Source organism: Macaca thibetana, chromosome 6 (genome assembly GCF_024542745.1).
Source record: "Macaca thibetana thibetana isolate TM-01 chromosome 6, ASM2454274v1, whole genome shotgun sequence".
NCBI lineage: Eukaryota > Metazoa > Chordata > Mammalia > Primates > Cercopithecidae > Macaca > Macaca thibetana.
Genome location: NC_065583.1, coordinates 27,976,022 through 27,991,847, shown reverse-complemented (window position 1 = coordinate 27,991,847; position 15,826 = coordinate 27,976,022). Strand labels below are relative to the sequence as shown.

Below are 15,826 nucleotides of genomic sequence, written 5' to 3'. Positions count from 1 at the left end.
GATTTCAAGTCCAGAGCCCAGTTCCTTCTTAGGAAGAACAGCATAGTGGCTAAACGCAGCCTCTGCAGAGAGATTGTCAGGGTTCTAGGACAAGCTCAACCACTTTGCAGCTGCTTCACCTTGGGCAAATTAACATACTCCCACAAGCCAGGCGAAATGGCATGAAAACTGTTGAACACTTAGCCTCTGACATAGCAAGAGCATCATCAGTGCTGGCAATTATTGTTGTTAATGGCTGCAAGATTACAGGAAAAACTATTTCCAACTGAAGGAACTGGGAAGGACATCAAGGTGAAGATGACGTTTCAGCTGACCATTTGGCAAGCGCCTCAGTTTTTATGAGTCTACGCTGAGTTCTGGCTGTTGATAGACCTGTTCATCCTTCTGCGTTGCACTTCTAGTTCTCTTTCCTTTTTTCCTTTGTATCTAGAGCCAGTAAAATGATCACAAAACAAAGCACAATTGTCTAAAGCAAATAGAGTTTAGAGACAGAGATAAAGAGAGACAAGTATAGGAGGCATAGCTTTAGGGTGTGTGGGTGTGTGTGGGTGTGTGTATTAGTCATGTCATTCTGCTGTTTCCAAACCTTCAATGACCCCCTGTTGCCTAGAGGTGTAGTCTACACTGCTTAGCCTGGCCTTCAAAACCATCTGCTACCTATACCCAGATACCTACTGCCCTTTTGAGCTAACTCCATCTTCCACCCAGGACCCACAGAACTTAAACATCTGGTCAGATTCGTCTTCATATCTTGGCTCATATTCTCCCTAACCTGAAAGGTTTTGGTCCAGACCATTCATCTCTCATGATCGTAAGCCCTGATTCCTCCTGTTGCATTTTTCCTTGCATAAGATCCCACACTTGGCTTTTGCTTCTCTGAACTCCTTAGGCCCACTCACTTGTCACTTCTGCGGTCATGTCATGTCTTCCCATGGTAGACCAGAGGCGTTCTCAGAGTGAGGCCTATCTCTCAGGCTTCTTTGCATCTCATCAACCCTGCCTCACAACAGGCAACATTAATGTTTTAGCTCAGAGCCTTACGCACAATAGCAATTCAATTAATGTTTGTTGAAAGACCTTGGAAAATGAATTAGTATAAATAACCTACTCAAATTTGAAAAATTAATATTGTCAACCATAATTTTTAGGCACTCCTCTATACTATTATAATAGTCTATACTTGGAGACAGAAGAAATTTTAAAAAATAAAGGATAAACAACCATCCTAGGAAGTTAAATCTAGATGGAAAAATACTGTTAACCTAAAAATAAAGTAAAATAATGTAATGTTTAAATTATATGATTCCAACTATAGTTCAGAATGAGCTCACTGAAGGGCAGGATTAGTAGACATGGGAGAAAGAGGGGTTTGGCCCTGTGAACAACTGCAGGGAATTAAATCCCATGGTCCTGGCTTGCATTGTACAAAGCAGTATGGCTGTGTAAACAGTTAAGCCCTTATCCCTCGGAGGGGGCAATTTCCAAACTGAACCAATTATTTTGGGGATTTTCCCTGGGGGCAAAATTGGGGGTACCTGTGCTTCTTATTGTTTCTGTTTACCAATAAATAATAAAAGCATTATGCTTCTTATTGTTTCTGTTTACCAATATTTTAGAGCTCAGTGTGTCCAATTCTTCATGAGCTCCTTACTTTCCTGTCTCTAGTATTGACTAGATGATCCAGAGCAGGCCAGTTCAGAGGAGGCTGGCCCACCTGACATCTCCACCCTCTTCTCATTAACAGATCGGTTACTGGAATGAAGATGACAAGTTTGTCCCTGCAGCCACCGACGCCCAAGCTGGGGGCGATAATTCAAGTGTTCAGAACAGAACATACATCGTCACAACAATCCTAGTGAGTACTCAGTCCTTCATCAAGGTTACCTGGGATTCAAGCTAGGCCAGCACAGGGGTTTTCCACTAGGACTGAAAGCTAGCCTTTCTTCTTGCCAAACTGTGTAATAGATAAAAGCAGCAAGTTGAAAAGGGAATGCCCTGAAAGTGAGAGGCTCTGAGTTTTCATTTTGTATCTCATAGTTTCACTCTCTCATCCTTTGCACCCTTGGGTAAGTTACTTACCTTCTCTTGAGCCAGCTTTCCCATATTTAAAAACATGAGGGTGACACTAAATTGTTCTGGTTTTCATCCATCCTCCCTCAATAGAAGCCCTTTTCAAAGAAAGTCCAATACATAAAGTAGTTATAAGTGAAGATGCTGTAATTTTTGGTGACTGGTCATGAGAAACCTGGAGTCTGTTTAGGGTCTATTTCTCCTGCAAGATGACCCCAGAGGTATTTCTGAAAAATACAAAATCTCATGGAACATAATTTGAAAAGCTGTATGCCATATCTCAGTGATGAAACATTCTTATTTTAACAAAGTTTACTTCCTTAACCCTAGAAGCTTGTAATGGGCTAAGGAGTGAAGACATTTAGGAAGTCGATTGAGGGGCTAGAGAGCCTTCCCCAGTGTTAACCAAACGTGATATTATGCCATGACAAAGTCCTCCCTCCCCATAGGTGAACCCGTAACCCACATTCTCCTATCTCCCCATTTCTCTTCCAGGAAGATCCTTATGTGATGCTCAAGAAGAACGCCAATCAGTTTGAGGGCAATGACCGTTACGAGGGCTATTGTGTAGAGCTGGCGGCAGAGATTGCCAAGCACGTGGGCTACTCCTACCGTCTGGAGATCGTCAGTGATGGAAAATACGGAGCCCGAGACCCTGACACGAAGGCCTGGAATGGCATGGTGGGAGAGCTGGTCTATGGAGTAAGTTCACCGCACGGCAGAAAATTAGAGGGCGGAGGCAGAGGGTTTGACAGGAAATCATTTGGTGGTTGGGTGGCCCTGCCCACAGATGTCTATGAAACCCTGTAATTGAGTGTTGTTGCTGCTGAACAGATGAGTCACCCAAAATCCAATTTCTTAAGACACTCTTTGTTCAGGTTACCGGTCCCAGCTCCCTCAATCCCACTCAGCGTCTTGTGACTTCAGTTTATTGTTGTCCAACACAGGGGACAGCATAGTTCCAAGATCAATTTTCTTGAGGCAGACTGCTGAGTTGCCTACAAAAAGTCACTTGTGGCTCTCTCAGTATCAGTTTATTCTCTGGTATTAAATGCATCTGGATCCAACCTAACTTTCTAGTCACTTGCCTCTCTAGTTTCCTGCCCTCTCATGAAATTTCCAATTCAGTCAAATGTCCCTCACTTACTCTGTTCCCTAGAGTGCTCCCTTCCATTCTCCATCCCTAAGATCCCACTCCTTCAAAACCTGTATCAAATGGTACTTTTTTCAGGGTGTTGTTTCTTTCTTCTCATAATAGGTATGAATGTCCCTTTTAATTGTTCTCGCCTTCCCCTATAGAATTTAGTTGCTGAGTTTTTTTAATGGCTTACTCTGCCTTATATAATGGTTATCTGTGTAACAGGGGTAGATCTATTTTATCTTTATAATGCTCATCACACTTGAAATAACTCCATGCACAATTGCTACAAAATCTTCAATAAATTACAGCAGTTTTGAAAAGCTGCTGAATGCCCCACACTGTTTTAAGCATTTAGGGAATTATTGAGAAGCAAAAGATTTGATCTTTTGCTTAATACTTTATGAGGTAGAAAAGACCCCATCTTTTAACATTTTATGGGGTAGAAAAGACAATGTGAGAAAATAGTAAAAGGTAGTATAGAATAAGCAGTCTACATTGTGTGGCTCAGCTAAGGGCTAACTAGAGTTTGTCTAGCCCTCAGTGGGGATGTGAAACTTGAAAAATGACCATATTTAAACAGACAGAGAGACCAGGCAATGCGGCTCATGCCTGTAATCCCAGCACTTTGAGAGGCCAAGGCAGGCGGATCACCTGAGGTCAGGAGTTTGAGACTAGCTTGGCAAACATGGTGAAACCCCCTCTCTACTAAAAATACAAAAATTAGCTGGGTGTGGTGACAGGCGCCTGTAATCCCAGCTACTTGGGAGGCTGAGGTAGGAGATTCACTCGAACCCAGGAGGCAGAGGTTGCAGTGAGCCAAGACCATGCCATTGGACTCCAGCCTGGGTGACAAGACCAAAACTCTGTCTCAAAAATAATAATAATAAACAGACGAGAGAAAAGAAGCCCAGGAATTTTTAAAATATAAACAATAAGATGGTGGTGGAAATAAGTAAGGTGTTAGAGGAGAATGAGAAAATGCATGGCTTTTGTTGAGGACTTGGGTTGAAGAGTAGTCAGGGATACATTTGAGTAAAAAATAACAAGAGGAAGAGTGTGGATGATTCAGTAGGCATTGGGAGATCACGAAGGTATTTGAGTAGAGAGACAACAAAAGGCAATGGAAGAGGCCTCCAGCTGCCTTGTGCAGGGAAGGGACCACCACGGCTTCACTCACAGAAACTAAAGCATATGGCAAGCCCCAGGTCAATGTTAAGTGCTCATAAGGACAAGCAGCCACTGAGGAGGATGATAAATCTTCTTGTTTCATATCAGGGCAAGAGGAGCCATGATGGCCATGAGAGACATACAAAGGGAATTCAAAGAAGAAAAAGATGGAATAAAGGAAATCTTCCTCAGGGAGGTGGCTTTCGAGATGACATGTGAAGGTGGTTATTGAGTTGGGGAATGGGATGTGCTTCTCCCCTTTCTTATTCCCTTTACCGCCTCTCACTTTGGGAAGCTCCATGGACAAAAGGTAGAGAACTGGATGGTACATGCTGCATCTAGAGGCTGGTTTCCATGGGAACTCCCAACAAGCTCTTAAGGTCATCCCCATGGCAACTGCTGTGCACTTTTCACCTTCTCTAGCATTTATCTTCACCTTCACCTCATGTAATGTGGTTTGCTTGGTTAAAAGTCTGCAGTGTGGGCAGAACAATGCCAGGATCACCCCCAGTAGCCAACACAGCTGGTGGTGAGTCACTGGCACAGCAGGGCTCAGGCCAGCTGGAGTTACCTGTGGGTGCCTCAGCAGCCAGCCCTGCCCCAGTAGCCTCCTCTTTATCAGGCCTGTTCCTCTGCCAAGTAAAAAATGTGTTCTGGCTGGGTGTGGTGGCTCACACCTGTAATCCCAGCACTTTGGGAGGCCGCAAGGTCAGGTGGGAGGATCAGAAGGTCAGGAGATCGAGACCATCCTGGCTAACACAATGAAACCCCATCTCTACTAAAAATACAAAAAATTAGCTGGACATGGTGGCAGGTGTCTGTAGTCCCAGCTACTCAGGAGGCTGAGGCAGGAGAATGGCGTGAACCTGGGAGGCAGAGCTTGCAGTGAGCCGAGATCGCGCCACTGCACTCCAGCCTGGGTGACAAAGCAAGACTCTGTCTCAAAAGAAAAAAAAAAAAAACTGTGTTCTGAAGACTCTGTGATGGCCCCAATCAGATGTTCAGCCCTTCTTTTTAGTTTGGCTTTCCTTTTCTCTTCCCTTGGGGAAGAACTGAGTGATTTGGAGAAGCATCTCTCAACCACCAACCACCAGAGATCAGGAAAAATTCATCTGAAGGCCTCCAAATTTATTCTTTCTGTGGCTTTCTAAATAACTAAGTCAATCAGGGTCTCTCTTATCTTCCTTTTGCTCCCTCTTGTTCTCGTCAACAATGATAGTAGTCACATTTCATCATGTGGCGTGTGCCAGGTGCTATGCTGAATACTTTACTCACATTCTTTCATTTACTCTGCATATCGGCTCCATGAGGTGGGTAAGATTACTGTTTACATTTTATAGATGAGGACACTGAGGCCCTCTACGTTAGATAATTTGGCAAAGGAAACACAGCGAGTGAAAGCAGAGTCAGAACATGCAGCTCTGGCTTTTGTACTCCACACTGGGACATACTGCCTCTGTAGAAATCACACCATCCAAATGCTAGGTGGTAAAGCCAATATTAACTGAGAGAACAGCAAATGTCTGCATTTGCAGATGCCATATGCTGCAAATGAAGTTTCTGCTCCTCACATGGTATATCTTGGTGCCTCCTTCACAGCTGTCTTTCCTGTCTGTCCTTTGTCTTGGTGAAGCAGAGAGTGAGCTTTGCCGACAGACACCTGGATTTGAGTTCCAACTCTGCCAACTTGCTGGCCACATGACTTCTCTGGGGCCACCCCTGTGACACAAGGCGCATGAATTCTTCACCACAGGCTGTGATGGGGAATATTCATCTATGCAGTGCCTGGCTCAGAGCAGATCTCCATTTCTGATAGTTTTATTCACTTTATGCTTTTTTCTACCACATGAAAACTATATGCTGTTTTCCCAGGATAGTTTCCAGACGTCACATATTTTGTTTTGGGATCTGCTAGGTCAGTGATTCTAGAGGTGTGGTCTCTGGACCAACAGCATTAGCATCACCTGGGAACCTATTAGAAATGCAGATTCTCACATCTCACCCCAGGCCCACTGAATCTAGAAACTCTGGCGTGTGTGTCTTTAAAAGCCCTCCTGGTGACTCTACTGTACTCTCAAGTTTGAGAACCATTGTCGCAAGATGTCAGTTTAAGAAAGTAATTTTGAGTGCTCACACTTCACAGTACTCTCATGTATTTTGAATTATCTTGACCCTCACAAAACAAGACTGTGAAATTGGTAAAACAAGAATTATTATGCCTGTTTTTAAAATGAGGAAATTGGCATCCAAAAAGACAACTGTTTCATTTGAGGCAATAGAATCAGCGAGTTGTAGAGAAGAGCAGCCCGGTCTGAAATCCGCTGTGACCTCCACTACCCAGTGAAGCTCCAGTGAGAACCTCAGTTATTGGTGGTGAAAATCAACTTCTGAGGCCTCTCAGTCGATATTAACCAAGCTAAAATACTACTGCTTTGCACAAACAACCTTCCCTCCCTAGATATGAGTTTCTTATCTGCAAAATGAAGTAGTTGAACTTACCATCTCCCAGTATGTGTTTATCCTGCATACATGGGTACCTCTTGATACTTAGGAAGATGAATGACCCATGACCAAATAGTTCTGGAAATGCCACATTCTACTTACCCCTCTTGGAAATTCTCAGTGCGTTGTGGTCATGTAAACGTTCTGGGAAGTCCTGACCCAAACATGTTTATTTTTATGTTATTTTCATGTTATTAACCATCCTTCCAGAAATAATGTTCTATTGAACACATTTTTGAACTACAAAACGAACTAAGCTTTAGGACAGTATGGAACAGGACGAGTGTGGCGGCTCACACCTGTAATCCCAGCACTTTGGGAGGCCGAGGTGGGCAGATCACTTGAGGCCAGGAGTTTGAGACCAGCCTGGCCAACATGGCGAAACCTCTACTAAAAATACAAAAAAGTTAACTGGGCATCATGGCACATTCCTGTAATCCCAACTACTCAGGAGGCTGAGGCATGAGCATTGCTTGAACCCAGGAGATAGAGGTTGCAGAGCCAAGATCACACCACTGCACTCCAGCCTGGGCATCAAGGCAAGACCCTGTCCCAAAAAAAAAGGCAATATAGATCAATGATTTCCAGTCTATGAACTCTTATTAAATCACATTAGGAAGCATCCAACAAATCCTTGCAATATCATTTACCCCTTTCAGAGCTGGTCTTCATCCACCTCCCTTCTGGATAAGCTGTGGTCAATTCCTCCAAGTCATTTCCATTAGTTTTCTCCCTCATTCTTTTTCTGTTGGTTTACAAACAAAAATAAATACCTTCTCCCTTACAGTGTCTTGTGTTTGTAAAAATTATCAAGATTTATGCAGTGGGTATTGGAGGAAAAAACAGAATTACTGTGAAATTTACATCCGACTTCAAGTTGATTAATGGCAAGTTTCTTTCTACAAGTGAGAACTTAATTCATCCTGAAGCCAGGATTTCTATTCCACTTAAAGCACCTTCTCAATAATCCCAGACAATGAAAGTAACCAGAGGAAATCTCTAAGCAACAGCCAGCTGGTGAGTGGGTAGGGCCCTGATCTGCACAGCATCTGTCACCAGCTTCACATCTGGACTGTTGTACAGCATAAGAGAAAGACATTTGCCTTGAACAGACCTGCATAGCATGTCTCTCGTCTCAGAAATGAATGCCACATCTGTCCTTGGAAATCCTCTTAGGTTTCCAGGATCTCTTGATCTCAGGCCAACAGCAGCAGTGGATTTCTATTGAGTAGATGCCAGTGCTTCTGCCATTGGAGAGAGGTAGGAAAGACAGGAGAGCAAGGCATGGTTGGTGATTCCATGTGCTGGGTGCCTAAGGATGAATATTTCTTTTTGTTTGTTTGTTTATTTTAGTTTTTTTGTTTTGTTTTGTTTTGTTTTGTTACAAAAGAAAAGGTTTAATTGGACTTATAGTTCTACATGGCTGTGGAAGCCTTGCAATCATAGTGAAAGGCAAGGAAGAGCAAGTCACATCTTACGTGGATGGCAGCAGGCAAAGAGAGAGCTTGTGCAGGAAAATTCTCCCTTATAATAAACATCAGATCTCGTGAGACTTACTCTCATGAGAACAGCTTGGGAAAGACCTGCCCCAACGATTCAATTACTTCCCACTGGGTCCCTCCCACATGATATGGGACACAGCAAACCATATCATTCTGCTCCTGGCCCCTCCCAAATCTCATGTCCTCACATTTCAAAACCAATCATACCTTCCCAACAGTCCCCCACAGGCTTAACTCATTTCAACATTAATTCAAAAGTCCACAGTCCAAAGTCTCATCTAAGACAAGGCAAGTCCCCTCCACCTATGAGCCTGTAAAATCAAAAGCAAGTTAGTTGGCCAGGCACAGTGGTTCACACCTACAATCCCAGCACTTTGGGAGGCCAAGGTGACCGCATCACTTTAGGTCAGGAGTCCAAGACCAGCCTGGCCAACATGGTGAAACCTCATCTCTGCTAAAAATACAGAAATTATCCAGGCATGGTGGTGCAAGCCTGTCGTCCCAGTTACTCGGAGGCTGAGGCAGGAGAATTGCTTGAACCCGGGAGGTAGAAGTTGCAGTGAGCCATGATTGTGCCACTGCACTCCAGCCTGGGCAACAGAGTGAGACTCTGTCTAAAAAAAAAATAAGTAAATAAATAAAATAAAATCTGAAAAAAAAGCAAGTTAGTTACTTTCTAGATACAATGGGGGTACAGGCATTGGATAAATACAGCCATTCTAAATGGGAGACATTGGACAAAACAAAGGGGCTACAGGCCCCATGCCAGTCTGAAATCCAATGGGACAGTCAAATCTTAAAGCTCGAAAATGATCTCCTTTGACTCCACGTCTCACATCCAGGTCACGCTGATGCAAGGGGTGGGTTCCCATGGTCTTGGGCAGCTATGCCCCTGTGGCTTTGCAGGGTACAGCCTCCCTCCTGGCTGCTTTCATAGGCTAGTGTTGAGTGTCTGTGGCTTTTCCAGGCTCACAGTGCAAGTTGTCAGTGGATCTACCATTCTGGGGTCTGGAGTATAGTGGCCCTCTTCTCACAGCTCCACTAAGGAGGTGCCCAAGTAGGGACACTGTGTGGGGGCTTCAACCCCACATTTCTCTTCTGCACTGCCCTAGCAGAGGTTCTCCATGAGCGCCCCACCCCTGCAGCAGACTTTTGCCTGGGCATCCAGGCGTTTCCATACATCTTCTGAGATCTAGGCAGAGGTTACCAAACCACAGTTCATGACTTCTGTGTGCCCGCAGGCTCAATGCCACATGGAAGCTGCCAAGGCTTGGGGCTACCACCTTCTGAAGCAACAACCCAAGCTGTACCTTGCCACCTTTTAGTCATGGATGGAGTGGCTGGGACACACGGCACCAAGTCCTTAGGCTGCACACAGCACAGGGTCCCTGGGCCTGGCCCACAAAACAATTTTCTCCTAGGTCTTTGGGCCTGTGATGGGAGGGGCTGCTGTGAAGACCTCTGACATGCTCTGGAGACATTTTCCCCATTGTGTTGGGGATTAACATTCGGCTCCTCATTACTTATGCAAATTTCTTCAGCCGCTTCAATTTCTCCTCAGAAAATGGGTTTTTCTTTTCTATCACATTGTCAGGCTGCAAATTTTCCAAACTTTTATGCTCAGCTTCCCTTATAAAACTTTAACAGCCTTTAACAGCTGCCTTTAACAGCACCCAAGTTACCTCTTGAATGCTTTACTGCTTAGAAATTTCTTCCACCAGAATCCTAAATCATCTCTCTGAAGTTCAAAGTTCTGCAAATCTCTAGGGAAGGGGCAAAATGCTGCCAGTCTCTTTGCTAAAACATAACAAGTGTCAACTTTGCTCCAGTTCCCAACAAGTTCTTCCTCTCCATCTGAGACCACCTCAGCCTAGACTTTATTGTCCATATTGCTCTCAGCATTTTCGGCAAAGCCATTCAACAAGTCTTTAGGAAGTTCCAAACTTTCCCACATTTTCCTGTCTTCTTCTGAGCCCTCCAAATTGTTCCAGACTTTGGAGTTTGGATGAATATTTCTTGCAACCTTTTTATGTTTATCTGCATGCTGGATTTGAAATTTAAAAACTGTGTTATATATGTATTTCTTAGACTTCTTCCTGAAGAAGAAAATGACTGCAATACTACTTTACCTTTTCATCACAGGCTATTATTCCCATGGTTCCCTCCTCCTGGAATGCTGTTCCATGCTAGAGCAACCTGTCAAAATCCTACACCTCTTTCAATGCCTACTTTATATGCCACCTCTTCCAAGATGCAGTCCCTTATCTCCGCAGCCAGAATGAATCCCTCCCTGGTCTCTGGTAGTACTCTGTATATCTTGGATAACACATACCCCTTTCACCTTGTAGACTGGAAAATTGTTTGTGTGTTTCTATGTCTCCTACTAATTTGTAATTTCCTGAGGGTGAGGACCATAGTCTACCTACAACTTTCAGTCTGGAGATTGCACATAGTAAGTGTTCAATAAATGTCTATTTAGTTAAATTTGCCTTTAGTCAGGACTATCTTGGTTGCAGGAAAAAGAAACCCAATTCAAACTGGCTTAGGCAAACTGAAGCATTGGCTCATGTTCTTGGATTCCTCTGTGTCAATACAGAGGGATGTATTGACACAGGTTCCTAGGGAATCCAGGGTAAGCCCTGAATTTACAGTGGCCCAAATTATGACATCAGAGGTCATCCTCTGAATCTCTTAGGACTAGTTCTCAGTAAACCCATTTGAATCCTATGTCATCTCTGAATGGATGATTCTGGCCAGGGGAGTGGGGTACATGGATTGACTGGGACCTGGGTCACCTGCTTCCCCATGTAGCCAGAGGGATCAGCCTCATTCCAACCTGTAGGACCAAGAGTGGGGCAACAATGGTTCCCCTGCCAGAGAAAGTAGGGGGAGCTGCTGAGCAAGCAAAAACAGCAGATATCACAACAGCTTCCTTCTTGAAGCATGAGGAAGATGTCTCTAACAATCAGAACTGTCAAATAATTAGAAAATCTCTTGTAAGATATTGAGCTGACCATCCATTCATCAAAAATATTTTATAGAGTAGGAGGGATTGGACTTCAAAGATTCTTTCCCACTCTCGTATCCTTTAAGACACAAAAGAATAGTCACAATGAGAAGACAAACGAAAGAATGAAAAGGGCTGCTGAGCTCACCTGCATTTTTTTTTTTTTTTTTTCAGAGAGCAGATGTGGCTGTGGCTCCCTTAACTATCACTTTGGTCCGGGAAGAAGTTATAGATTTCTCCAAACCATTTATGAGTTTGGGGATCTCCATCATGATTAAAAAACCACAGAAATCCAAGCCGGGCGTCTTCTCCTTCCTTGATCCTTTGGCTTATGAGATTTGGATGTGCATTGTTTTTGCCTACATTGGAGTGAGTGTCGTCCTCTTCCTGGTCAGCCGCTTCAGTCCCTATGAATGGCACAGTGAAGAGTTTGAGGAAGGACGGGACCAGACAACCAGTGACCAGTCCAATGAGTTTGGGATATTCAACAGTTTGTGGTTCTCTCTGGGAGCCTTCATGCAGCAAGGATGTGACATTTCTCCCAGGTCAGTCAACTCTTCTCAATCCCTTTGCCTAATGCTATGGTTTTGTTTTTGTTTGTTTGTTTGTTTTTGTTGGTTTGTTTTTTTAAAAAAATACTGGAAAGTAAAGAGATGAATTATGTCAGACTCCACTGTATTCGGTTTTTCAACTATTCTTTACAGTCAACTGTCCATTGCATGCTGTGGATTATCTGGATCATCCTGTGGCTGGGCCATCTCTGTCTGCTGTATGGTTGATGTGCTCTGTCAAGGTTAATAGGCATAATTATGACTGATGCATTGTAGCTGAAAGGTACAGAGGAAAGAAGGAAGCAATGTGTGGTACAACTAACTCTTATGAAGCACCTACCAAATGCCAAGCAAGGTTCTGAGTCCCGTGCATGCCTTATCTCATTAAGTCGTTACACGAACATAAGGTGGTACTCCCATCATGTCTCTTTTTACAAATGAGGAACCACAGAAATGTTGACTATCTTGCCAGTGTTACATAGTTAGTAGGCAAGTGAGCTGAGATTCAGAACGCTGTCCTTTACTACTTGTGCATGGTGGGAAGAGCACTGGACTATGAGTAAGTTCTAGCACTGGTTCTAGCACATGGGCCCTTTATGTGGCCCTCGGAAAGTCACCTCACCCTAGTAGATGTTGGCGTCTTCATCTTCACAAGAAAAACGTTCTTCTTTTCTTTGGTTCTGAGTAAGACTCTGGAAATAATCTAGTTCCAGTGATGATGTAAATTTGTTTCTTGTGATTAAAAAATGGAATTTCAGGCCAGGCGTGGTGGCTCATGCCTGTAATCCCAGCACTTTGGGAGGCCGAGGCAGGTGGATCACTTGAGATCAGGAGTTTGAGACTAGCCTGGCCAACATGGTGAAACCCTGTCTCTACTAAAAATACAAAATATAAAAATAAAAATAAAAATAAAATTAGCCGGGTGTGGTGGCAGGTGCCTGTAATCCCAGCTACTTCAGGAGATTGAGGTGAGAGGATCGCCTGAACCCAGGAGGCAGAGGTTGCAGTAAGCCAAGATCGTGCCACTGTACTCCAGCCTGGGTGACAGAGTGAGACTCCGTCTTAAAAAAAAAAAAAAAAAAAAAAAAAAAAAAAAAAAAAGAAAGAAAGAAAAAGAAAATGGAATTTCTCAGTGGTGCCTCAGATATTGCATTGAAAGCACTCAGGTAACCAAATCAGTGGGATTTTAGCCCCCAGTATGGAATCAGAATAGCTCCATTTTTGTCTGTTTTATATATTGGACTTGTGAACACCATTTAGTTTGGAAAAAAAAGTTACTGAAGCTAAGAAAAGAGAAAGAGTGGACAGGAGAGAGTGGGGGAAAAAGTAGGAAAGCTGCCAGTCTAGACCAAGTCCCACATTTACTGACCTCCTGTTCTTTTGACTACATTCTGGATGTGCATGCCACAATACCCCACCAATTTGCCTGATAAATAAACACTGGCTCTATTTCTTTTTACAGTTGCTTAATGTCTATGAACTCTTTTTCCAGTAGGCACTCTCTTAGATTACCAAATTTCAAAAGCCTACAGGGAGTCATGGCTCAGAATTTGGCCTCCATGGATAGATCTGGAGGCATAAGTGCATAATATCAAGGTCTCACAGACATGTCCTGGAGGCATCTTTACCACCCATCTACGTTTTGCATTTCAGTGTCAATGAGGACCAATATCCCTAAGCGGCAATGGAGTAAATTCTTTCTAACAAGCTTCCCTCAGGACTTATTTTGCCTGCTGTATAACTTAGAAAGTCTCATCGTTCATTATAATCTTGTTTTTCTTTAAATAAGAAGACAGTGGGGGGTGGGGGGGTGCGTGGGAGAGGAGGTGTGAGACTGGCTGCTTGGCCAATACTGGCAAACACATGGTGAAGAGTAGAGAGAACCAAGCAGGGGAAGGGCTTGCTTAAAAATAAATCAGGCCCGTGGATAAACAGTGGGAAGAAACAATTCCTAACTAGTCAGTATAATGTAGGGCCATCACAACATACAGGTGTCAGAAAAGACCCATGAACTTGTTTTTTCTCCTTTATTTCCTTCATCAGTGAGCATCTCATCTTTTCACAGCACCTTTATGCTGTGATCTCAGGGTGTGTTTTCTTTCTCCCCACTATTCCTCCAGGGGTTTCAATCTTGTGGTCCATAAACTGAATCTTCTGTCAGACATGTTTTTGTTTAATCTGTACAGAATTTGGCAATGGTTGTCCAAAATTGAGTGGTAGCTGTCCTCTTGAACAGGTCCGCGCATTCAAGGTTCACCCCAGCCCCAATCTGACCTTCTTTGTTCCTGTGTTATTCAGCTGGTCCCAGAGGGTGTTTGAGTTTGTGACCTCTGGCTGCAAGAGGATTTTCAAGCCATGCTTTCTGGACTTTTGAGGGTTCCAGTAGGGTATCGTAGGAGTTGACACAGAGTGAAGAGGAAACTGAACAACATACCCAGCCTCCCTCCTCCCTGATTTTAATAAAACAATTCCACTCTATGCCTCTTTTTCATTAATAAAATGGAAATAACAGTTCCTACCTCAAATGTCTTTGGAAGGTTTAAAAGTATGTATAGAACCTGTAACACAGTACCCAGCCTTCACACAGGAAATGCAACAACTGGATGCTTTTTTTTATTATGTTATTGATTTTTTTAATTGGTTTTTGTCTAAACTTCACTGGAAGAAACAATGCCACCATGGCTCACACTGATTTGAAAGCCTAATACCTTCTTCTTGAGAAGTCCATTAACAAAGCAGAAATAGCCAGTGGTTTACTCCAGAGACCAGCAATATCTGGATTCCTAAGGCTCTTTCTCATAGGAACTGGGAGGAAGGGTTGTTGACTTTGGCTGAAAGGTCGGACAGACACAAGGGTGAACTGCCAGAGTAAGTTAGAACTTTGATCCACTTGAGATGGACTTTTTTATCAAGCCAGCCTTGATAAAAAGGTTAATCCAGAGTTTAGGAGCCTGTAAAATCTCCCTTGAGAGTGAGAATGTATCAAAATGTTTCTTGGAAATATATGTAGAAGGGAAGAGACACGTACTTCATCTTACCTTGACCCAGACAAAAAGACAAGGATGCTAAGACAGTGATCAAAGTTATAGACTAAGCAGACAATGAAAAACATCAATAGAAACTTTTGTTGTCATTGTTGTTTATATATTTCCTGATGAAGTCAGTAAGTTTCCTGACCTTCTGATATGCATGGTACTGTGTTAGACACTCTGGGTGCTATAGTAGAAGGGGCTTTTAAAGCTGGCATTCATCCAACATCCTTTCAAATGAGCTTCAATTAACTGATCTTGCTGCTTATTTAAAGAAAATGTCATAAACCCTTACTAATCTAGAATTTGTGGAAATCAATTTCATCTGAATTACATGTATCTGCACTTAGCCACAAGTAGCTTTAACTCTTTCTAATCTCTTCAAAATTGATGTTAATGTCTAGTAACCAAAAACCAACAAAATGTGGCCAAGTGTAATTGTCTGCAAATAACATCAAAACCTGACCATAGTAATACGGTAAAGATAGAGATAACCCAGTAAAGAGGGTTATCTTTCTCACATGTAAGAAAGTGGTAGCAGGTAGTGGCTTGTGGTGAAATCCAGATTGGCCATTCTGCAATTATCTTGGCCTTTTCTTCTTGTTCATAAGATGGCGGTTCCCAAATATTGTGTCCATGTTCAAACAGCATGAAGGAAAAAAAGTGTTGCCTTCTATTTCTGTCTTTTTGGATCAGAAGAACAAAAGCTTAACAAAATACTCTCCAACCCACACAGATGTCTGCTTCTTTCTCATTGGTCAGGACAGTGGCCATGATTATTTCTAGTGGCAAGAGAGGCTGAGAAGGCAAGAATTTAGGTTTCCCAGCCTCTAGAGTAGGCAGGGTAGGAATCGATA

The 15,826-nt window shown here is 43.2% G+C and overlaps 2 protein-coding genes across 4 annotated transcripts in view; both read left to right on the top strand.

The window, feature by feature from the left end:
* LOC126956755 (ubiquitin-conjugating enzyme E2 L3-like) overlaps positions 1 to 15,826 on the top strand; it is a 1,010,865-nt gene that overhangs the window by 62,303 nt on the left and 932,736 nt on the right. The window lies entirely within an intron of this gene.
* The window catches only part of GRIA1 (glutamate ionotropic receptor AMPA type subunit 1), a 323,641-nt gene that overhangs the window by 208,507 nt on the left and 99,308 nt on the right, over positions 1 to 15,826 (top strand). For all 3 annotated transcript variants that reach the window (XM_050793915.1, XM_050793914.1, XM_050793916.1), the window contains 3 exons: positions 1,745 to 1,855; positions 2,566 to 2,772; positions 11,564 to 11,934. In XM_050793915.1, the coding sequence (XP_050649872.1) occupies positions 1,745 to 1,855; positions 2,566 to 2,772; positions 11,564 to 11,934 (689 nt within the window). The remainder of the gene's footprint in view (positions 1 to 1,744; positions 1,856 to 2,565; positions 2,773 to 11,563; positions 11,935 to 15,826) is intronic.